The 22,933-nt window shown below is 37.6% G+C and overlaps 5 protein-coding genes across 7 annotated transcripts; 3 read left to right on the plus strand and 2 right to left on the minus strand.

Moving 5' to 3' along the window:
* Positions 1 to 901: 901 nt before the first annotated feature.
* Positions 902 to 8,102, minus strand: LOC116163575 (nucleolar protein dao-5). 2 transcript variants are annotated; one of them, XM_031477577.1, is made up of 9 exons: positions 7,943 to 8,102; positions 7,694 to 7,816; positions 7,582 to 7,646; positions 7,404 to 7,530; positions 6,801 to 7,358; positions 3,785 to 4,794; positions 1,464 to 1,661; positions 1,270 to 1,415; positions 902 to 1,227 (listed from the first exon to the last, which is right to left on the minus strand). In XM_031477577.1, the coding sequence occupies exons 2-9, from the start codon at positions 7,760 to 7,762 to the stop codon at positions 1,121 to 1,123; spliced, it is 2,280 nt and encodes a 759-aa protein (XP_031333437.1). In that variant the 5' UTR covers positions 7,763 to 7,816; positions 7,943 to 8,102; the 3' UTR covers positions 902 to 1,120. The 2 variants fall into 2 exon arrangements, with proteins under 2 accessions (XP_031333437.1, XP_031333438.1); XM_031477578.1 differs by having other exon boundaries at positions 8,051 to 8,092.
* Positions 8,103 to 10,744: 2,642 nt separating this feature from the next.
* Positions 10,745 to 12,392, plus strand: LOC116164803 (probable cytochrome P450 6a14). Its single transcript, XM_031479021.1, has 4 exons — positions 10,745 to 10,756; positions 11,588 to 11,816; positions 11,864 to 12,115; positions 12,172 to 12,392. The coding sequence occupies exons 2-4, from the start codon at positions 11,630 to 11,632 to the stop codon at positions 12,336 to 12,338; spliced, it is 606 nt and encodes a 201-aa protein (XP_031334881.1). The 5' UTR covers positions 10,745 to 10,756; positions 11,588 to 11,629; the 3' UTR covers positions 12,339 to 12,392.
* A 789-nt stretch (positions 12,393 to 13,181) lies between these two features.
* On the plus strand, positions 13,182 to 14,579 carry LOC116163492 (transmembrane protein 115). The gene is made up of 3 exons (XM_031477443.1): positions 13,182 to 13,944; positions 13,991 to 14,164; positions 14,210 to 14,579. The coding sequence occupies exons 1-3, from the start codon at positions 13,238 to 13,240 to the stop codon at positions 14,418 to 14,420; spliced, it is 1,092 nt and encodes a 363-aa protein (XP_031333303.1). The 5' UTR covers positions 13,182 to 13,237; the 3' UTR covers positions 14,421 to 14,579.
* Positions 14,580 to 15,741: 1,162 nt separating this feature from the next.
* Positions 15,742 to 21,113, minus strand: LOC116163491 (E3 ubiquitin-protein ligase Hakai). Of its 2 annotated transcripts, XM_031477442.1 has the most exons (4): positions 20,888 to 21,113; positions 20,646 to 20,833; positions 20,469 to 20,598; positions 15,742 to 16,366 (listed from the first exon to the last, which is right to left on the minus strand). In XM_031477442.1, the coding sequence occupies exons 1-4, from the start codon at positions 21,087 to 21,089 to the stop codon at positions 15,795 to 15,797; spliced, it is 1,092 nt and encodes a 363-aa protein (XP_031333302.1). In that variant the 5' UTR covers positions 21,090 to 21,113; the 3' UTR covers positions 15,742 to 15,794. The 2 variants fall into 2 exon arrangements, with proteins under 2 accessions (XP_031333302.1, XP_031333301.1); XM_031477441.1 differs by having other exon boundaries at positions 20,646 to 21,113.
* Positions 21,114 to 21,159: 46 nt separating this feature from the next.
* Positions 21,160 to 22,124, plus strand: LOC116163493 (39S ribosomal protein L55, mitochondrial). The gene is made up of 2 exons (XM_031477444.1): positions 21,160 to 21,361; positions 21,407 to 22,124. Exons 1-2 carry the CDS (start codon positions 21,197 to 21,199, stop codon positions 21,548 to 21,550), a joined length of 309 nt encoding a protein of 102 aa, XP_031333304.1. The 5' UTR covers positions 21,160 to 21,196; the 3' UTR covers positions 21,551 to 22,124.
* The last annotated feature ends 809 nt before the right edge of the window (positions 22,125 to 22,933 follow it).

Consider the following 22,933-nt stretch of genomic DNA (forward strand, 5'->3'; position numbering starts at 1 on the left):
ATGAATTAAAACTTTGGTATCTGAGGAAAAGAAATTGACAACTCAGTCAGTTGATTATCTATATTTAAATAATTAGAATTGCTACGGTTACTGTCCATACTTCAGCGATTATTTGCAAACGTCAAATTGTGTTGTGTAATTTGATATTTATTCAGGAAATAAATATGTAAGCCGAATATACTGCGTGTTTAAAAATAGCGTGACTAAATTTTGTCGTTCATCAAATTGTTTTCGTAAGAAGAAACACTTTTCAGAAAATTTCCACCCAAAATGTTTTTGTCACCATGTTACGTGACAAAATGACTCGGCGTAAATATTTCTCAGTAAAAAATTTTACGAAAACGTCAAAATCTAATCGGCTTTCTATGTGAGATATTTTTGCTGAAAAAACTCTAGTTCAGATCATTCCCGACTTCTAAGAAAAAGTCCTTGAAAAATGCATTTAAGATAAAAACAGAAGGATGAAATTCCATTTGAAAAAGTACCAACATTGTAAGCAAGCATGTAAAAATAGCCTGTTTGCTTTTTATAAATGTCTGTTTTGCTCGGCGCCCCTCTAAATAGGAAGCCCACCAGCCGCCACTGATTGCCAGAGTTCTCAACATTGGCTCCTTGACAGGTGCTCATAGCTCCCGTGATGCTAATACTGTTAGCAAGTACAAAAGGGGCACAAATAACTAAAAAACGAACTCTGGAATACAAATTTGAAGAATTCATCAATTTTTCGAGAATTAAACATATTTTGTCTGGGGAAAAATAATAATAATAATACTCTTTATTTCCATGGACACATTATTGTTAAGTGCAGTATATAGGAAATGATTTTTCGAGACGGCGGAGGTACCGAACGGGAAGCGGGCGACACAATGTCCCAAAGGCCCTGGGCGATATGTAGATAAGATAACATGTAACTGTCAATTTATTAAAGTAAAATTGAATACAGCACATAATAGTTAGAACAAAAAACAAGGTAGTGTCTGGCAACCTGCGTAGCTTCAATCATGATATCACAACTAGTTCCATAATTAAATAAATCAGTTGGCTTCAAGTTAAAAAAAAAATAAAAAATGTAACTAGAATGTTAAAAAAAACGAAAAACTAGACAGATGAAATTTTCTGGTCACGAGTATGACTTCCTTTTACGCAATTTGGCTTTAGCTTCTCTTAATAGACTGTCGAACGAATCATCGCCTTGAGAAGAAAACATTTTGTCATCCTGCACATTATCTGAAACGGACAATTAACTCGTAAAATGGCGCGCGTACATACCTAAGTCGGAATAATTAGTTCTGCAGAAAATTCGTCGGCCACCGAAACTCAAATCGTACTTTGGCAATGACGGATCATCGTTACCATGCTCAACCGCTTTATAAGCATCGGTTTTATACATGTATGTAACAAAACCGTAGTTATCGCTGAGAAAAAAAAACGTAAAGTGTGAAGTTTGCGTGTCTCGATCTTACCCGTATTCTCTAAAGTGGATACTGACGTTAGTTATCGGTCCAAATACTTGGAACCGCCTTCTTAAATTTTCCTTGGATGCAGACGCCGATAAGCCACCCACATAAACAATTCGCCTTTCCTCTACCTCTTTAATTCGTTCGTGCTCGTTTGTGTAGTGTTTCTTAGTGAATATTCTTCGAGGCGATCGTGATCTTGATCTAAAAGTACAATGATAGAGGCTTGCAATATTTAAACCGTATGCAACTGGTTCAGACCTTGTAAATAAAAACAGCTTCAGATGATGCAATGTTGCCACAACATGGTGGCGAAAGATACTGCTACTTAGAGAAAATATCGAAAAAAAAAAAGAATGGAAGCTTTTACTACCTCAATGAACTTGGACTTGAACTTGGAAGGTAATTACACAGCTGAATTGGTGAATTATGGAAACTTTTTTAATTGCGCAAAATTTGGATTTCACTACCAAATGGGTTAAATCGGCACTAAAGCTAATCTATCTTTATTTTTCAGGGAGAGGATTGTGGACCCCCTGGGCAGAGGTCAACTACGCCATAACACTACTACAGAGGTACACCTACAATTTCGTTCTTGGAATAGAATTTGATTGTTTAATTATTTTGTTGCTATATTTTGCATACCATTTTTGTGGATATTTCACAACCACTTTTAGCAATAAAATACTGATCTGTATTACCATAAATGCGCTTTCATCATTTACAACTTGTTTTGCTATATGCACATGTTACAAAAAACCAATTGCTCATGCTCAGCCCCAACTATTTTTTATTTATGGGTGAATGTTTCCTTTCTTAATAGAAAGTGCTTCAAATAAAATCAAATTGTAATGTCAAAAAAAAATTGCGCATGCGCAGCACATAACTTTCTAATTTGTGGACTATTTTTTTCTGAAATTTTAACCGAAGAGGCTTCTTATCTCAGAAGTGAATTAAAATCACGTATTAAAAAATAGATTGCGCGTGTGGACCACTTTTTCTAAAATTGTGAGGTGGAGATGAATTGCAATCACACGTCAAAAAATGGATTGTGTATAGCCATACTTTTTAGTTGCAACCGGATGTAACAGAAGGTGCTTTTCAAATAACGATTCAATGTAATCATTTTGGTTAAATGGCTGAAACAAATTTGTCTGGGGGGCGAGATGACGCGGCGCAGCCGCCGAAACCGAGCGCATGTCTCATCCAAGAAATTATTGTTCGCCTAGCGTGCGAGATGAGGCGGCCCAGCCGTGCGTATTGCCCATCCAAGAAAACGAAATTTCCCAAAAGTGGTACGAGGTTCGCAGGGTCTGCTAATTGTTATATAAAAATGTGTTTGTGGCCACACTCCTCCGAAACGGCTCAACGGATGTATATTTTTGGGTAGGTATGACACTAGGTCGTAGGTATATTTCATACCGCTAGGTGACTATATAATCTGTTAGGTGTGAGAGGTGAGGCGGCGCAGCCGCCGAAACAGCGCGTATGTCCCATCCAAGAAAACATGGACTGATAGGGGGTATACAGTTCGCTGGGAGCGTGGGATGAGGCACTTCTTGGCGTCAAAGTCCAGCTTCTCTTATATTTTTACTTGCACTTGGCATTATCTGTGTGAATTTTTGGCCGGAATATCACTAGACTTGTTGAGAATGGTTATGAGATTCGGTAAGTCTTATTATATGGGGATTAATTGGACGTTTGATTTGTTTAAGAGTTTTGAATCAATTTTAATCAATAATTTTACTTGATATTCATTGGAATAACCCAGTATTTCTTTCGTTAATTGGAATTGTTACTTTCCTGGCACTTTCCTAGTTTTTTATACAGGGAGAATGTTAATAAACTGGGTGGCGCTCAACTAATGGTAAGTTGTGATGAATAATTACCAAAGATTAGCTGTGGAAGATCTTTAAATTTTTCAACCCTGAGCTAGCTGGCCATTTATGCGGCGCGGTTCGAGGCAAAACAGCGCCAGCCTAATCTTACTGTTATAAGCGTGCTATAGAAATTCTGATAACAAATTCATATCCGAAAAATAGACCCTTAAAAAGTGCTAACTGGAACCATTTCAAAGGCGTTTAAAAAATTTGAACCACCCCAGTATTATTAAACGATATTTTACATTACACTTGAACTCAGTTTTTTTTCAATAATAATCGCATAGCTTCAATTTAATTTATACCTACTAATAATTGAGAACACCGAGTAGTTCAAAATGAAAATAGAAAGTGAGGTTACTAAACAAATGAGCACAATTCTTTGGTTTCTTTTGTTACTCACTGCTAATGAACAGTTTTTTTTAATAGTTTTGTTACAGTTCCTACCTGGAGGACGAACTAGAATCCGACCGATACGAGGATCGCGATTCATTTGAGCTACTTCTTTTATATGTGCGTCTATGTTCAGAACTATCGCTGCCACTACTGCTGGTTCGTCTCCTTTTGTGTTTCGATGTATCTTGAACTTCAGGTTCGGTTTGCACCTCGACGCTTCTCGTTTCGGCAGGTGTTCGATTTTTATCCAAGTAAACTATAGTCTTATCTTCTCCGTGCGTTTGCTCTTTGGATTCGGGGGCAGTAGTGGCTTTAGGTGTGAACATGGACGTTGTTTCCAGCTTCTTCTTCTGTATATTTTTTATTACCGAATTTATTAAGGAGTTATCGCTAATTTTTGCGTTGGCATTCTGGAGTATCGGTTTGATATCCAATAACTCATCAGTAATGCTGATATCCGTATTAACTCCCATACTGACTACCGTTTTAACTTCGATATTTTTAGGGGGAACACGAAGGGGAGGCGGCATGGGTACGTCCGGTTCTGGTTCGGGGACAGGATCTGGCACGGCGGGAGGGGGCGGAGGTTGTGAAAGTGCACTTTTAGGGGGCGTCTTCAACACCTCCTCTGCCATTTGCATTAACTTCTGTTGATGCTTTAACAGACGGACGCTTTCATCTTCGACGACAGCAGGCGAGTTGGCACCGCTGCCATTTGGGGAAGTGGCCGAGGAATTGCTACGTGATCGAAGCACACCTTGTCTACGTTTCTTATACTCTTCTAAATTCAATTTACGTTTTGTAGTATTTTCCGTAACTATGCTATTACGTATTGTATTGATTTTCAATAGGGAAACCATCAACTTTCCATCTGCACCTTTGACTGTGGGTTGTTTTTTCAAAATATTTCTTTGCTCCTCCTCTTCGGCGGATTCAAAACCGGAATCCTTATGCGGGTGCTTCGGGTACGGGGTAGGTTGACTGCAGTAGTCGTGATCCAAGCATACCGATTCTGTTTTAACAATTTTAGGAACATCAGGCGGACTGGAGGAGGACGTAACCTGGAAGAGAATCTGTCATATCTCCCTCACATTCTATCCACACGAATAGAATACTGAGACAACCTTAATATACTTGTAAAAAACGGCAAGATTTATAATGTTTTGTAACAAGTGGTCGATTAGCAGTTTCAAAAATTTGGTTTTGAAGTTGTATTGTGTTAAACATAGGAAAATTTACACATATACCGCTTCATAGCGAACATGAACAAAAGTATGTCTGGCAATAACAAAAGATAACGACCCGCATTGGAGAAAGCGGGCTAAATACACAGACATTAAATTCCTTTTGATAAACAAAGAAGTTTTTTTTCCGATCACTAAATAATGTAACGGCTGGTTAAAAGCAAGTTTAACGAGTCCTACAATTCTCAAGTTCTGAAGCCCAAAAAGTTCGGTGTTAATTGTGACATTTGGTCTCCGCGCATTTTCATAGAAAAAAGGACCAAACATTCATCTGCCAAAGATCGCTGCTCATAGGATTTTCACTGTTCCCTTAACAATTTTGACGGTTTACAAACTCACAGAGAAAAGGATATCTTTAAAAACTGGAAAAGCGATTAATACCAACCTTGCTCTGAAATCACACTCTTTCAATTCTGCAGATGTTGCGTGTTTCATGTGGAGACTTTTGAAAATTTTTGAAGAAGTTTGTTTTATAGTAGAAGTGGCGTTTCCTTAAATACTGGGGACGAGAAAACGGGGTTGATGGTTTCGCGATGGTTGAAGAGCGTGTGCATTTTTTACGCGATATTCTCGGACAGTCAGCCCTATTTGTTTTTTTGAAGACGCAATTTGTCATTTTTATAATAAGTAAAGAAGTTAACGCAAGTTTTCCAATTACGGAAAAAGTTTTGTCGAGTTGAAAAAGCAAGAAATTGAAGCGGGCCTTTTGTTAAGATTCTCTTCTCATTCAAGGTTCTACCGTTTGAATAGCCATATAACATTTGTCATATTTTATTCATTAAGCCAGTTTTGTTTGTCATCTAATTCTGTGTTATAAAGCAAAAAAGAAGTTCAGATGCTGTCAACATGTGTGTGTTTAGTGCGCCTAGTATCCGCAAACCTTTTACGACCAGGTTATTTGGATTATTAAGAAAAAAACACTGTAAGTAATTTAAACTTTTTTTTATTTTTAATTATCGACAGCCTGTGCGGGGGGTAATATTTTCAAATAAGTTTTATAAGCCTTTCTTTCTTTCAGGGATTTTGTTTAATTTCTTTCACGTGTTTCGGAATAAATTTTTGTCATTGTCAATTGTGTATTTATTCAAATCCAAAGTGCGACCCAGATAGAGTTTTCACATCATATTTTACATTCTTTTGCACCACCCTGTACTGCATTGCTTTCTAAATGTGTATGGGGACCAAGAAAGGTTAACAAGATATAACCCAGGTGTTCATATTTATCAGATAGATAACCTCTAATGTGAATGTTTCCATGGAAAATGACCATTGCATAATTTACCGGTAACACAAAAAATCAACCGCTAGTATGTTTTCCCCTTAAATTTACTGTGCTAATTGATTATCAAACTGTTATTATCAGATCATCTTGGTAAACCCATAAATCGTGTAACTTTGAAGCTAATCATTGTTCTTTCAGTTAAATTTATCTGACATTCAATTATCATTATATTAATTATGTAATGGCACAATCAAAAGCCTTGTGGTCTACAAAACAGCAATAACAGCAAAAGTGACTTCGCCTACCTACCTTTTCTAAACCCATTAATTCAATTGTTTGTCAAGAACCTTTTTTTTCCCTAAAAGTAGGTAGGCTGGAAATTGTCCGGTTGTAAACGTTACCGGTAACTCTATCTAATGGTTAATTTATTGAAACAAATGAAATCGCATAGGAAGTTGTTAAGAAGACAAGTCTAACTGCCACATGAAAGACAGGCCCCAATGAAATATTATTATCACATTACAATCGATATCCCAATCATCTTCTCTTTTCCCCAAAGGTTGTCTCACTATTCTTTTACTTACACTATGCCCGCACTTACCTCCTGCGTTTTTCTAGATCGTTTCTTGTTCGGTATGGCATCAATTACCGGAACAACTCTGCGCTTGCTAGATGCGTTAATTTTCATAATCAATTCGCGAGGAAGCGCATTCAAAATTTGTTTATTTTCGTCTTGAGCATCGCCGCTAGGTTCAACCTTCAGATCGGGCTCAACCTTCGTAGCAGGTTCAACCTTGACGGCGACCTCCGCCTTCGCCGCAGGTTCCGGCACCACCTCATCTAGGACAGTTTCCGGCTGAAAGCATTCGGTCGCCTCGAACTGTTCTAGCAGACTGTTCAAGTCTCCGGCTTGCAGAATAGGAGTTGTTTGATCAGGAACGGTGTCAACGTCGATAAAATCGTTTTCGGAATCTTCCTCTTCCGGCTCAGATTTGACGAGATCCGCCGAATCATTTAGAATATAGCATTGCGCAGTTGTATCTATTTTTTTACCGGGCAAACGAGAAATGTGACTACTCGGTTTGCTTGTGGGAATAATATCACCTTTTATGTCATCGGTTAAAGACATATCGGTGGTAAATGCCTCCAATTCTGAAACCTAGGCCACGATTAAATTAACATAAATGATAGCGGTTTAGTTTACTTCGTTCATTAACTCTTGCCATTCTGTCATTATCTTTTGAATGTCCTCGCGCACCGGAGGAGAGGTGGAAAGATAATTTGTACTAAGATCGCTCGACATCGGAATTAAAGCTATGTCACCATTCAACCTTAAACATTAAGAAACAGTGAGAGATTTAACCTGAATGTCCTCAACTTACTCTTGTTCGGCTTCCCAATCCCAGTAATGAGAGCCGTCCTCATTCTGGGTTTCATCATCACCATCCTATTAAAATCGGTTTAAGTACAGAAGCACACGCATTAGATACTTACCAAAAAATCTGAAGACTCATAGGACGGAAAATGTTCTTCGTATCCGAAGCTCAACGAATCAGTATCCATAATTTGTGTAATGAAAACTTGGTTTGATTATAAATGCATCATTTTCAAGCGGAGCTATAATTAGAAATCGTTTACTTACAGTAGGTTGTATGTTTGAAGAGTTTGCTATTAAACAATGAGGTTACGCGGCATGTTGATGTTCGTTACACAATTAGTTCCGGTTTGATCCCGCGCGCTTACCTTATTATTTAACTAATTACGATGTTTCACTTTTGGCTTAATAAAGAAAATGCCCCGTTTGAGGATAATAAACGGTTTATTTAATAAATATTGAAGTGATTCACTCACATGTGGATCAACTTCGCCGTTCACTTAATTTTTCCACCAACTACTACCAACATAAGGATTGTAGTTCTTAGGAATTTTAATTTAAGTTTGCCATACTGCCAATTTAAAATGATTTTATTTAAATTTTAAAAATAACCAAATTAAACTCTTTTTTAACAAAAATGCGTATTTCTAAAAGGCATCGACTGAAAGACATCACTAGTATAACTTTAGTTATTCAGTGGGATGGACTTGTGAGCGAATAAATTTGGCGGACCCTTAAGCTTCGCGCGCACTTGCGATTTTCTGTCGCAGCGATTGAAAAATCGTAATCGCGAAGAGAATAATTTAGGCGCGCACGTGGCGACTAAAGATCACACCATCGCAGTGTTAAAAATTAATACCGTCAAAGGTGCTCTATCATTACGAGCGAAGGCCAGAAAACGGCGTATAAGTAAAATACGAGGAAAATAGAGGAAAGCTGAATTTTTGCACGAAGCTTCCTTTTGTGGTTCTAAACAACATCCTAAAATCCCATGCGCCGCTAAACATGTTACGCGAGTTCAAAGGTCAAGGTTAACGGTTTTTCGCAAAAATCTCGGTAACTTTTATCGTTACGAAGTTGTAGAAGTAATTGGGACGGTTTGAGGTCGCCCAGATTAGTTGCCATCATCAGTTTTTACAGACGTCGCGCTTCGGTGTCCGTGGAACAGGTCGCCAATCTCTTTTTCAGTGCTAAGTACTTGTTTTCTACCTGGGGGAGAGTTGATATCGAAGACTAGCCGAGGATGTCAATGTGTAATAACGCGTCGTATCATTGATGATACCGAAGATGTGGAATTGGTGGAACCACCGGTTGGGGTGGTTCTTACAAAACTGTGGAGGTTTCACTGCTACTCGTCCATGTTTGCTGGTCTAGGTGTTCGTCGGGATCCTGGGAACCATCCCCGGCATCTTCCGTGTCGATTGTCGATTAGCTGGCTGAAACCGGGAACGTGGTTAAGCGGGCGACGCTAAATAAAATGCTGTTGCGTTTCATGGAATATATTGACAATATACAAAATTGTAGCCGAAGTGCACGCGGCGAGGGCTGTCGTCTGAGTCGAAGCAGGAATTGCCTTGCAGACTTCGAAGCTCTGCTTTTAAATGTTTGCGGCCAGAGACATTACGCTCTCATTGGTTGGCCGTTTTGACCAATGAGGGTGCAGCAGGTTTTCGTTTGCTGCCGGATATACATGCGGCGCGTCGCCACAAAACCCGTCATTTATCGCAGTTAACGGAGATTTTGGATTATTGACATGACACTTAAGGTAATTATATATCATTTCTTTAATTAATCATTTAATTATTTGTATAGCGATTTAGTACCTACACAACACAGGAATAGTAGGTAACGATTTTTATTTTTTAATGTACACAGAAAAAATTTCGTCTTTGTGTCACCTGGAGCTAGATAACTACTAGGTACTTTTAATTTTCTAGGGTGTACCGATTGGCGTTAATGGTCGCAACAATCGCTTGTTGCATTATGTGTGTTACCTATGCTCTGAGTTCCATTCTTTTTTCAGCTTATTTGGTTGTTTGATGTTGAATAAATTTATTTCACCATGTAAATGATCAGTTTTGTGTTTAATAGAGTCCAAATTACGCCCTAAGGTAGGGGTGTTAATGTTAGATTTTTCTATGGAATGAAGTGGTCCATTTAGTAGGTATATACCTAATCGTATGCACCAAAGACGATCTTTACGCCACCATTTTGTGAACCAATTTTCAAATATTTCAACTTGTTACCGAACTCGTTTGAAATTAGTTCGCCAACTATAGCAAGCTAAACATTTAATTTGTACTTTACCTACTCGAAACCACACTCGAAACACCCTGCAATAAAGCTACTATCTCCAGATCTCCACCGAAAACTGTCCATTTATACCTACCGGGTGAATATTCCCAAACCGAACATAGGGAATTAACATATGGGAAAAAGGTTTTTGTGTAGATATAGTTGCTCCCCAAGTTAACTTAAAGGGTTTATAATGGCACCAATCGAAAGAAGATTTTTTTCCTCCACTAATGATATACCTATACGAATTAGTAAAATTCCGTGCATTTTAATGAGCGTCCCATTTCGTCTGTGTGAAAACCGATTTCAACTCTTTAGGAAATTTAGGAGTTTGCTAATTGGATTTATTGCTGAATTTTTGATAAAATAATGAGAAATACACCTGAAAATAAACTAATTCGTATATCATTAGATGAGAAAAAAATCTTCTTTTGATTGGTGTCATTAACATTATAAACCCTCTAAGTTAACATGGGGAGCAACGATCTGCAAAAAACGTTTTGCCGCATGTTAATCGGTTTTAAAATATTCACCCCGTATATTATAGGTGTTGCAAAATAGCTTGGCCCATTAAATTGTTTTTTTATACCTTTTTTTAGTTCATGTTATTTTACGAAATTGCTTTCTTTAGAACTTTATATTAACAACTAACGAAAACAATAGGTATATGTAAGTAGTGTACCTACCTATAGGATACCTACCTCATGAGAATTCGTTCATTCAAGGATAATTTGTTTCCCAAGTGACTAGTTGATTACATGAATTTTTATCATCATTTATTTGTGGTGCAAGGTCAGATTGTTGAGGTTGGCCCAGTTGCGTTTTTTAACCTGTTTCAAGTGCGCAAAATGGACTTACTGTTCGGGTGTCTTTTATCGGTCTTGTTTGTAAGTATCGGAATCGTATTATACGTTAAGCACAGCTATACCTATTGGAAAAGAAAAGGAGTTTATTCACCACTTGAACCGACTCTCCTCTTTGGAAACATTTTGCCTATGTTGAGAAGCCAATGTCGGATTCGAGAGTATTTCAAAGACATTTATGACAAAAGCCAACGCAACTCTAAGACGATGGCAGGTATCTACATCTTGTTGAAACCCATTTTGGTGGTCACAGATTTGGATTTAGTAAAAAATATAATGAATAACGATTTTGAGCATTTTTCCAATCATGCAATATACAGCAATGAAGCTGATCCTGTAGGTGAACATCTCGCCGCGTTAAAGGGAGAAAGCTGGAGACACTTACGTGCGCAACTGACTCCGGCGTTCACCCCCGCAAGAACCAAAAGGATGTTCCAAAAGCTTATAACACACACTGATAAACTAGTTGATACACTCACGATCCGCTGTAGTGACAATGAAAATGTTAAATTGAGCAATCTAATAGAAAGGTACACAATTCGCCTTTCAATATCCTGCGTTTATGGTATAGAGTGTGACGACATAAACAATTTTGAAAAGGAATTCAGATATTATTTGGAAAACTTTTTTAGTGCATCTCCAAAGGGCGTCTTGGTCACATTTCTATCGTTCTTTAATCCTAGCCCTCTTACTTTCTTTAAGATAAGATCAGTCAGGAAAGATGTAGGCGACTTTTTCTTAAAATTGGCATACGAAAACATCAAATTCAGGGAGGATAACCATGGTATTCGTGACGATTATATGCATTTACTCTGTCAGTTAAGACATACTGATGATGCTGTAAAAAATCCACAGCCGTTCATACTGACCGACGCTCACGTGGCAGCAAATTGTTTAATGTTATCGATTGCCGATTATGAAACCAGTACTCCAGTAATTTCCTTTTGTTTATACGAGTTGGCCATTAACGCAGATATTCAGAACAAAGCGAGAGATGAGGTGACCGAAGTCTTGGCCAAGTACAATGAAGATTTTTGCTACGATGCCGTCAAGGATATGACTTACCTCGAAAAGTGTGTTAAAGGTAATTTTCCAAAATGGTGTACCTACTGTCTGCATTTAATCTTGTAGAAACATTGCGTAAATATGCTCCAGCAAGTGTACATCCTAGAGAGTGCACTAAGCCCTACACAGATCCGCACACTGGAATCGAAATAGATCAAGGAACCCTAACGTTTATACCTGTTCACGGACTTCACATGGATCCAAACATATTTCCAAATCCAGAGCGCTTCGATCCCGAAAGATTTTCAAATGATGCAATTTCCAGTCGCCATCCCTGCTCATGGATACCTTTCGGTTTTGGTCCCCGAATGTGCCTAGGTAAGCCGGCGTTCTAAAATACAGAGGAACGATTGTAAATCAAATCTAATTTTTAGGAATGAAGCCTGGGATTGCAAAGGTTAAAGTATGCCTGGCGAAGTTACTGCAGCATTTTGAATTTTCGACTTCTCACCTAACAGAAATTCCATTAGTTATTAAACCAAGAGCATTTATAACAAAAAGCGCAAATGGAGTATGGCTCAATATGAAAAAAATTAATTGAGCTTTCCGATAAAAGAAAAATCAGTTAGTGTTCATATGTTAAATATTATTACAAACAAAATTGGTGTTGGTTTTCGCTAGATAGGTTAAGATTATAGAAACTCATTTAAAATTTGTTTTTTACACACGTACCCAAATCCACTAGAAGCGGCAATCCTTGTGTCGCTTCAGCAAAGAGGTGGTGCAAACAAAATTGCTATGAGGACGTTACACCTACAGATGTACGGTTTTACGTATATCTGTGTTACAACTAAGGTAAATTAAATTTATATAATATACTAATGGTCTAAGTGAGAAAATAGGCATTTTGAAGTTTTAGATGCAAGTCACGCACACTATTTGGGCATTGTTGCACCAAATGGTCTGTAAGTAGTAACTGGAATATTTGTGGTATTTATTCACGTTTCGGGTGTTTTGGACGTAAAAATTCTAATCATTTTTGGATTCTACAGACAAAGTCTATTTTGCCCGTCTATTTTTACAAATGTCGTAGAGGATCAATTTTATTTAGTGCGAATACTTGTAATGGTACTAACCGTTACGCATACTTCGATCGCGCCGAAATTCCAGAACTCTTATCTACGAGGTGATTTATCAACAACGACGCACCTTGACTTAAGAAAAGGTGACGTCGTATCAATTGAATAAGGAGATCTCTTCAATGTGGTCGAAACGTAAGGCTACTGCGGCGGAGGTTTAGACCAGATAAGTGTCTACAGTTGTCCAAACCGTAACGAACACGTTTTCACCAGACAGAACCATAGCGTTAACACAGTGTTGCCACTTATTAAATTGGCTGATAGATCACTACCTTTTAATAAACATTATTGAATGCAGCCACCTGATCTCATGACAGCTGTCAATTGAAATGAAAACCTAACCTAAATGAAGTAAATAGAAATGGCTATGTTTCGGACGTTAAATAGGAATATACCATACTTAAAACAACAATCAGTGGCACTTCTTGGGAATACGAGCACATCTGTCAAACTTATATGTGGTGTAGTTCTCTTAGGCTACGGTTTATCATACTCAGAGGAAGCTGTCCGAGTGCTCTCGGTCACTCCAGGCTATCTCTCACCTTCATCCTTCTGGTTATGGACGATATTCACGTTTTGTTTTCTCGAGTTACACTTCTGGGAAGTGCTGGTTGACATAGTGACAGTGGGATTATGTGGGAAGCTAATCGAGCCGTTATGGGGTCAGAGGGAGATGATTACATTTTTTGCGATTGTTAATTTCGGTGTGGCAATACTGAGTACTACCTTTTACTTTATCTTGTATATGTGTACGTTTAATACAGACCTACTGTTTCGGGTTCACATTTACGGACTTGCCGGTTACGTGGCGGGCGTTTCGGTTACTGTAAAACAGATTATGCCGGATTTAATCCTGTTGAAGACGCCCTTGGGCAAGCTAAGTAACAGAAATATTCCTCTTGCCGTGTTTTTTGTTTCACTGATACTTTGGATTGTGGGATTGCTAGAAGGGACGTATCCAACCATGTTTCTAAGCGGAGTCTTGGTTAGTTGGGTGTACTTGCGCTTTTACCAAAGGCACCCGAATGGAAGCCGCGGAGATATGGCCGATTACTTTACCTTTGCAAGGTAATCAGCATTTATATTTTGTTATTAAGTTAAGACGTACTTGCAGTTTTTTTCCTAATGTGATACAACCTCCGGTGGCCGTCATCAGCAATACAGTTCACGGTATGTTGGTTAAAATTGGCCTGTGTCGGAAAGTGGTGAGGCGGTTCGATATGGCAAATCCGACAGGTGTGACCATTTCAGTCCCAGCTTCAGAACAGCACGATATGGAAAGACGAAGGTAAGATTTCAAAAATAATAATCTTCGACTACTCTTCATTTTCAGACAAATTGCGTTGAAAGCGCTGAGCGAGCGTTTGTCGAAATCCCAAGATAAGCAGCTACTAATTCCAAAACCAATAAAACCAAATCCGAGCCCCCTTCACATCGCAATTCCTGTTAGTAATACAAATGTGCAAACATCAACCACACCTGTTAACATTACAAATCCTGTTACCGTTCCCACGACTGTTGTTACTAGTTCACCTTCCACGTGACATTCTTTATAGTCAGTTTTAATTTATGTGTAAAGAAGATGACTGTACAGGGTCCTACTGTCAATTACTTTGTCGTCTTTCCAGGATTTGTAAGGCCCTGTATATATTGTTACTTTTTGTAATATAAGATTATTAAATAAATAATTTTAGTCTCTAAAATGTTTGATTTTATTTATTTTGTTATTGGTATTTCATTCACTCTGATCCGCGTCCTGACCTGGCACCCTTTGCTGTAGAAATGCGTTGAAATTATTAACTTTTTTCATGTTTTTTGTTACAGGTTTTGTTATTTCAAAGGTCAAGCAAGAGAGTTTCTATTGTCCATTTTTGTGTTTTAATTAATGTTATCATTTATTTATAACATGTTCAAAATGCAAAACCCTTATCTATTTTTCACTTTGCATATGTAGGAATGCCATTCTCAAGTTAACCCATACCCGTATCTTTATTGGAGGTTTTAGTTCAATGTTGCACTCGTTTTGTGGGCACATTTTACAACCTGTAGAACATAGAAAACAAACAGAACAGAATGTATTGCAGAACAATGTTTGTCAGATATAAAGAAATAGGTAAATGCCGGAGGTGAGACAAGAAAATTAAAATTAACAACATAAGTCCAATACAAGCAAACTAGGGTAGTAGAAAATGTCCCTATGAAAATCAATTAAATTATATAGACGATAGCCTATATTTCTTATCGCCGATTACTAGTCCTTTATGGCGCCTCGATGTCTATCGGGAATTCTAGAATGTTCGCTATAGTATTATGTATTGATGTAATATGCTCTTTCTCTAATTCTAAGATTACCTTATTATTATAACATATCTTATAATTAGAGAAAAAATTTAAAAAAGAAACACTGTCCTAGTCATTGGCAGTACCTACTATTAGTCTGTAAGAGAAGTCAGCTTCATTCATCCAACCGTAATCCAGTTACAGCTGTAGAGTTCGTGAAAAACCGACCAAGAATTGTTTTTATTACAGAGATATCAAATGTTTGCGATTTTTTTAAGAGCTATTATCAACGTTTTCATTTCATTAGATGTATAATTTATTTTCTCAAAAAACAACCATCTAAAATTGGTACCGCAAGAAGTACAGCATCAGCGCTTTGTCATATGTCCTGAGGCGACAGACGATCAATTTTAGCATACTCGGGTAGGCCAAAGTGAAACTCATTCAGTTAAAATTTTGATCACACTCGTTCAATGGATTTCGAGCTGGCTCCCCTACTAATATGGTTCAGGTATGGAAGTTTTGTAAGTGCGCAGCTGAAACTCCGCCCACTTACAAGTAGATGCACATCAGATATAATAAAAATAAGAAATAATTCATTTGTTATTATTAACTTACAATACTAAATGTACGATAAATTAACGATAATATTGTTGGTTATTAGTCCATTGCGGCGGACCGGCGGTATAATCGTATTGGGGATTGGGTCGAGTTTGTGTCGAAGGATTCGCGGCGTACTGCGGCGTCACAGGCGGCGCACTGTTGCCGTAGGTGGGATAAGTTTGGGCCGGACTGTACGCCGGCGCGGTGGCGTAGTACTGCGGCTGTTGCGGAGGCGGTATGTGAAGCGGGGGCATCTGCGTTTGGTTATAGTTGGGTGTCTGCTGGTATTGGTTGTAGTACGAAGCGGCCGGCGTTATCGTTTCGTGAACGACCGGAACGGAATCTTGAATCGGTACCGTGATCAAGTTGGTTCGTACGCCCGACGGCACTGGGGACTGTTGCACTGGCCGTTGACGGACGTTCGTGGAGATCGACATCGGCGTGCGAGGGTCGCCTGCAGTTTTCGGACGCACTATTGTGGTACGTTCGGGTTCGATTATTTCCATTGGTTGGTTTAGGCATGAGACATGCCTATGGTTTATGTGTGCTTGAAGATCACGTTGTGACAAGTATGTTCGACGACACCCCGACGAGCCGTAACGTGTACCTATTGAAATGAACAATATATTATGACAGGAATACAATCATTACTTTCATTATTATGTGTCGCTAACAACGAAACCATATCTTTGTTTCTATTGGCTGTTTCTGCATGATAGTAATGATTGTATCAACCCACCATTCGTGTAGTAAATAAAAACTTTGAAAGCTTGTGATGTGCCATCGCGCATTTTTATGTGGCAGGTCTTGCTTTCGAACCCGGCGATTCACAACGATTAATGAAATTATTTTAAAAAAAGTAACTGCCCAAAAATTGCTAGAAATTCGTGACAAATTTCTGTTTTGAAATTACGAAAACTGAATTTAAAAGTGTAGACGCCTTTGGTTTTCTGGGAGGTTTGTAACTAGATCCCTAGGAGTCTAATGAATGGTTTTTCATCAAGAGACAAATGCTATTGTGTCATAAAACAAAACACAAATAAATATTGCATTTTAACAAAACAATAGTCAAAAAGCTAGCAAAACCTACATGTAGGAATATTCATTGAGGAATATCATGAAAAGGTTCTTCATATTACTTGTTCATAGGTCGCTAACAAACTGGCGTAATTTGTGGTATTAAAATCTAACAGATTCCTGTTTTTTGTACGTCGGTCCCTGCACGCCTGAAATATAGGCTTTCTATGTACTTCCCCTTTTTATACGGAGTAGGATAAATGGCGAAAGATTGGCAGTTTTATGTGTGTTACTCACAACACAAAAATATTAATGACTTAAAAACAGAGATTAAAAACCTGATTTTTGGACTTTTCTTTAAATCAGCGTAGCTATTAGTGCTATGTATAAACAGTAAATCCCTAAATTAATAGTTATTTATTATACATGACGATAAAGGGATATTTTAACCATTGAGTGAATTATCTTTCAAGAGCTGGTTAGTTTTCCTTTATCGTCGTGTATAATACCAAACCTTATTTCATAGCAGAAGCCATATAAATCATTGTAAAGGTTTCGACAACTGTGAATTTAATTTACACGTCAAAAATAGTAAGCTTAGGTTCTGCTGTTGCGGTCGTTTCCATAGAAATAGCATTATATTATGTAATAAAAGTGACCCTAAAATTCAAATCTATACTTCATTCATTATAAGAAGGTAGTAGATGGCGCTGTGTTTGAAGATAAACACACACAGGGAAAATATAAAATGGCCCCAAATTATTGTAAAGTAGAAATATCCAGCGCTGCAAACAGAAAAAAATCTTTGACATTAACAGCTAATGACATTTCGACAGTTTAGTTGACAACAGAAACTATCAGCTTGCAAAATTCGCTACTCGTTTTGTGTTTCAGTATAATACTGAATCGTGTTTTAACCAATCACACTGAAAGTCAAAGTTTCCCTATGCTTTCTACCGCTACCTTCTTAAAATGAATACAGTATATACCTATGCATTTCTGGCATCAGAAATAGCAGTTGCAATTTGAAAAAGTTTTTGACATTTTTTGATTGCCAATTTGGCAAAATCGCAGTGGTCCTGGAAACTACTTCAAGAGTTTCAGCGATAACTTGAAAAATCCCTTAGATTGTAAAGGTGTAATTGTAGAACCGGCCCTAAGAGATATGAATTTTTGAATGGGCCCTTGTAGCTCCAAATATGATGAAAGATTGACATAATGTCAAAATGTATGACAGATGGGTAGGCACGCAAATCTTAAATTCGTCAAGTTCCATTTTGTAGGTTTCTATTTAAAAAAACCCAAGATGGTGCCAGCTTCCGGTATTTACGGAAACGTCGCCGTCTTGAAATTATTTTATTTCAATTTGCAATGGTCGATCATGGCGATTATGGCTAAATTTCAAGTTTCTATTTCAACTGCAAGTTTAAAAACTTCTAACGAACGGACTACATGAATCTCCCTCTAGAATGTGACATATAAATGTGTAAGCATTTGGCGATAGAGAGAGCAACACAATATTCTTTTCCAAAAAAACTAACTTCCCAACTTGTTCAATTTTCTTCTCCGCAATGATATAGTATAGAAAGTTGGAACTAACGGCCGTGCCTAGGTTTTTCGATGTGCTTTTTCCAATTTTACAATTTGCACTCCCCTATAATCTAATTTTTTTAAATGTAAACTATTTATTTGTTACATCATGTATACATATTGAACGGGGTCGTTCAAATTAGTGTCTCACCATTGGGGTATCCGCAACAGTGAGAGATACAGTGTAGGTTAAATCGAGGACAAGTTGCCCCTTTTTGTGACTAAAAAACGCATTTGATATTTTTTAATAATTTTTGAAAGTAACTGGGATATCATCGAAAAACATTTTCCTTTGCTGAAACGGTCGGAAATGGATAGTTCCCGCTGCCTCCTTCTATGAGCACTTTTCTTTAGAGAATCTGAATCTCCATAAGCCGCTAGATGTAGAAGTTACAGGCTATTATTTTCATATTTCTTATGGACGCCATAGTGAATTTTTACGGAATGAGAGAAATTCATTTGAATGCATCATCAAAACCATGTTGATTCAGCACCATCTAGTTACTCGTGGTTGTTTGGTTGATAAATGAATGTAAAAGTTCTATTTTGAAAATTTTCTTGTAAATTTATGTAAAAGGATAAAGTGACACATCATTATTTTTCATTTTTTGCCCTCTATATCTCATTCCGTAAAAATCCAATATGGCGCCCGTAAGAAATAAGAACGTAGTAGCCTTTAGCATCTACATTTAACGTGCTATGGAAATTCTGATAACAGCTTCAGATTCTCCGAAAAAAGTAGTCACGGACATCGTCTATTCCGGACCATTTAAACTGGAGAAATAAAAATGAAATCTGACATTTTCAGTTTTTCAGTGTTATCTCAGTTACTTTCAAAGATTTTTCAAAAATTTCAAATACGTTTTTTTAATCACAAAAAGGGCCCCCATTTAACTTACACTCTATCCATGATAGAGATCCCAATGGTGAGCCAGGAATTTGAACCAGAATTTGAACGACCGTGTACTCATATGAACAAATATTCCCACTTGCAAATCTTGTCCACACAATGAAAAAATCATACGAAAAGATATTCCACCCCAAGCTCCACTCTTTTCAAGATGTTAACTTAACTGCTGTACATTACACCTAGCCTTTGCATGTTTGTCCACTTTGAGTCACTCTTTTTTTCATAAGTTGTCAAGAAATGGACTTTTGTTCTTAAATTCATAAAGAGCAAATTTTTCAGTTGGGTGATTTAAATTTCGTTCGGTGGTCTTTTTTGACCTTTTAGTGTATTCTCAAATCGAACATTTTTCATATTCGTGTCACCAATACAAGTCTTGAGCTCGCTACTTGCTAATAGTAACATGTTACAAGTACAACTACCGTTAATTGTCCAAAAAAAGTAGCGAATACTTTCTTTAAAATGTAGCCCCTCGCTACACAAAGCCCAAGGATTGCAATTTTATTTTGAAAGGCTTCTATTGGTCAGGTCAATGGTAGTGAAAATCTACAGGGTATTGTTTTTTCAGGGGTAATGTTCTATTTTGTACCCCGGAACATTTTCACTGCGCCACTTGTAGATTGTGAAACAATAATTTCATTTTCTGCTTTGTTTAGAAACTTTTTAGTCTCTTGTAATTTTTTCGTGTCTGTGACCGTTGTCGAGAAAAAAAATTAAAATCAATTTTTGGTAGTATAATTTTTAAAATTGACCAGTAGGCTCTGGATTTATTGGGACAATATGTTGTTTTTATTAGTTTTGACAGTTGGCATTGAAAATTGTATCTTGTGTTTGCATATGTTTATAAATTAAAATTTAAATTGTAAAGTGTACGGCAGAACTATAACACCCTATAGATCAGTAGGTAATGAAGCATTTCTGGACCTACGTTCATATAAACCTTTAGGTCAAAAAATTAGCCCCTTCCGTATTTAGATCATATTTAGGAACACCCTGTATAATGGTCAGCTACAAAAGTTTATCAGCGCTTTGTCCAATTGAACAAAATAATACAAAAACTGTGATAATCGTTTTGTGAAGTGAGAGGGCTGTACTTTACATTCGTATAGCAGAAATTGTTGTTTACTCAGTTACTAAAAAGGTGTTCATCTAGTTCGAGATCTAGTTGCTATGTTGAGCCTAAAGGCTCTCTCACCTCCGTGTGTGCACATGAAAACGGTTCCCAAACCAGTTTGCTCGACTCGCGACACCTTGTCTAAGCATCGGGCGCACTGCTTCTGCTCCTTCTTACCACATGCTAAGCAAAACACGTGTTTGCACGGTATCTAAAATGTAATCAGTCGAATGATGCGAATCTGTGAACTAAACCTACCATTCGTCCATAGATGAGAATCGGTTTTAAACATTTGTCACAGCAGTGTATCATCGGATTCAACACTTTTTCACCGATTAAGTTAACCTTGTGGTTCCAATCGAGCCGAAGCATAGGTTCTGGAGGGCCTCGATTAATTGTCGTAAACGTAGGCGCTTCCAATTGTGATATGTCGGCCTCCAAGTCAACTGTCAAACAAAAACAAATGAAATGAACCTCTCTGATCTGATTATGAAATTTACTTTTAGGTGCCGAAGCTTCGGCATCCTCCTGCACAGTAGGTTCTTCGGTAACGATTTTATTTTGCGAATTATCAACTTCTTCGTCACTTTCGATTACTTTGATCGCCTTTTTTCCTCTACCACGACCTCTGCCCCTACCGCGACCTCTGCCACGGCCCCCACGGCCTCTACCACGACCTCTTTTCGGAGCACTTTCATCCATTCTACCCAAACAGAAAGCGGTCACCTAACCTTACTTTTTGGCGATCAACGAAAACATTCTTTATATTTTAGGTTATATATTTCTTGCCGTCTCTCTGACTATCACCAATGCTTGCGAGAAGTGTAGGCCAGTTACGCTTTATAAGTGCAAATTCGGCCAGCATCACTAGGCCACACCGAAAGGTCTACGCCAGGATGTACCCGACAGTGCTGGTGCAACCAGACGGCGCATCCGTGACCATTCGATACCATCAACCCAGACAAATCATTCAAGTAAGTAATTGGCCGATGTAAAAAAACCTATCGTGTCGTTTACAGTTACCGGTCAACATATGGACGCTCAGTGAAACGGAACGAAAACAAAGATTAGAACAGAGAAAACCCAAACAAAAGGTGAAATATGTGGAGGATATTGAGGATGGTTTCGATTCGAACAAATATTTAAGTTATTTAAAGAAGTAGTTAATTGTTGATGTGTCACTTTCATTATGCAAATGGTGTAGCATGTAATACAATGCAGTGAGTGGAGAAATGAAAGTTGTGGGACTTTTGTTTGTAAAAAATACATTTTACTTTTTACTAAATGAATTCATCGATTCAATTAGTAATCATGTTGTTAGTGTTACACATTTTGTATCGTGAAATGTTTAGTGTTTTTAGTTACTGCTGCTGTTTATGTAGGTATTTAAATATTTCTCGTTGAATTAAGTACTGTTTTTATTAATTTTCACCCAAGAGTTTCACTTAGTTATCATCAGAGTCAGGTATTTGATTTTGAAAATTGGGTTTGGTATTGATCAGAGATTAATTGTGATGAGTAGAAATTCAGATTTAAGAGTATACAAATCTCTGTAATGTAATAGTACGTATTTTACAATCCTGGAATGTATTATTAACGATTGGGCACTCACATGTCCCCAAAGCCTTTATTTGCTTTGTGAAGTATTGAAGTTCAAAGAGACGGGAATTCCAGATATACTTTGTGAATTACCTGCAGAAAGATTTGTAAATTCCCAAATAAATGTGTTATTTCCCAGATGTACTTACTCGTATTTGGCAACTATTTGGAATTTTTAGGTATGTCAATTTTGCAGATAACATATTTATTAGTAACTTTAGTACCTACAATGCGCTTTAGCTGACAGTCCAAGTTAATGTTGTTTTAAGGCTAAAATCTACTTTTTTCTGGTAAGATAATGTCAATTTTACGTCTGTACTATAAAAAAATGGGCAGTTTGAACCATCCATTCGGATTGTACCTGAGGGGGAAATCGCAATTAAGTTCTGGTGAACAGAACAGCCCTTTTAGAATTCGTGTGGGATTACTGCAATCCCAGTGCATCAAGATAATTTTTGGAATGAATCTTAGTTTTTTGTTCTGCCACTAACAATAATTGCAATAGTAGTATATATAAACATTGGATATTGGACAAATATTTATTAAAATAATCCAGGATCCCAAATGTTATGCTTGGGAGGTAAATGTCCCAAAAATTCAAAATTTGCATTTATTCTTTCTTTCTAAGCAAACGCACTTAAAAGTCGATCAGTATGGCTTTGATATAAGGACTTATTAGACAATAAGACTCTTTTAGGTCGCTTTTATGCACGCGTTTTGTGTCGCATGGCGGCAAAACACGCGTTCTCTAAACGAATTGTCTTATTTGTATCATGTATGTGCCCTTTTATATGTCCCTCTCTTGTTCTGGGTCATAATACTTTTTAGAGGTGTTCCTACAGAAGGTCTTAAGTGCTTTATTATACTACTCCGGTATTTACCTTACGAATTAGGAAAACGGCAGGAAAATCTAAATTCAGAGTAGACTGCAGGATGCTCGAAAGTGC

This window comes from Photinus pyralis, unplaced genomic scaffold, assembly GCF_008802855.1.
Source record: "Photinus pyralis isolate 1611_PpyrPB1 unplaced genomic scaffold, Ppyr1.3 Ppyr1.4_LG2, whole genome shotgun sequence".
Taxonomy (NCBI): domain Eukaryota; kingdom Metazoa; phylum Arthropoda; class Insecta; order Coleoptera; family Lampyridae; genus Photinus; species Photinus pyralis.

Coding starts and splice junctions, on each gene's coding strand:
- LOC116163575 (XM_031477577.1), bottom strand. CDS start 7,762: ATGGATACTGATTCGTTGAGCTTCGGATACGAAGAACATTTTCCGTCC. Junction 7,359..7,403: donor GGCAAGAGTTAATGAACGAA/GTAAACTAAACC, acceptor ATCGTGGCCTAG/GTTTCAGAATTGGAGGCATT. Junction 1,416..1,463: donor ATCCACTTTAGAGAATACGG/GTAAGATCGAGA, acceptor TTTTTTTCTCAG/CGATAACTACGGTTTTGTTA.
- LOC116164803 (XM_031479021.1), top strand. CDS start 11,630: ATGTTATCGATTGCCGATTATGAAACCAGTACTCCAGTAATTTCCTTT. Junction 11,817..11,863: donor CCTCGAAAAGTGTGTTAAAG/GTAATTTTCCAA, acceptor TTAATCTTGTAG/AAACATTGCGTAAATATGCT. Junction 12,116..12,171: donor TGGTCCCCGAATGTGCCTAG/GTAAGCCGGCGT, acceptor TCTAATTTTTAG/GAATGAAGCCTGGGATTGCA.
- LOC116163492 (XM_031477443.1), top strand. CDS start 13,238: ATGGCTATGTTTCGGACGTTAAATAGGAATATACCATACTTAAAACAA. Junction 13,945..13,990: donor GATTACTTTACCTTTGCAAG/GTAATCAGCATT, acceptor ACGTACTTGCAG/TTTTTTTCCTAATGTGATAC. Junction 14,165..14,209: donor CACGATATGGAAAGACGAAG/GTAAGATTTCAA, acceptor CTTCATTTTCAG/ACAAATTGCGTTGAAAGCGC.
- LOC116163491 (XM_031477441.1), bottom strand. CDS start 21,089: ATGGATGAAAGTGCTCCGAAAAGAGGTCGTGGTAGAGGCCGTGGGGGC. Junction 20,599..20,645: donor TTCTCATCTATGGACGAATG/GTAGGTTTAGTT, acceptor ATTACATTTTAG/ATACCGTGCAAACACGTGTT. Junction 16,367..20,468: donor TTTCATGTGCACACACGGAG/GTGAGAGAGCCT, acceptor TCATTTCAATAG/GTACACGTTACGGCTCGTCG.
- LOC116163493 (XM_031477444.1), top strand. CDS start 21,197: ATGCTTGCGAGAAGTGTAGGCCAGTTACGCTTTATAAGTGCAAATTCG. Junction 21,362..21,406: donor AACCCAGACAAATCATTCAA/GTAAGTAATTGG, acceptor TGTCGTTTACAG/TTACCGGTCAACATATGGAC.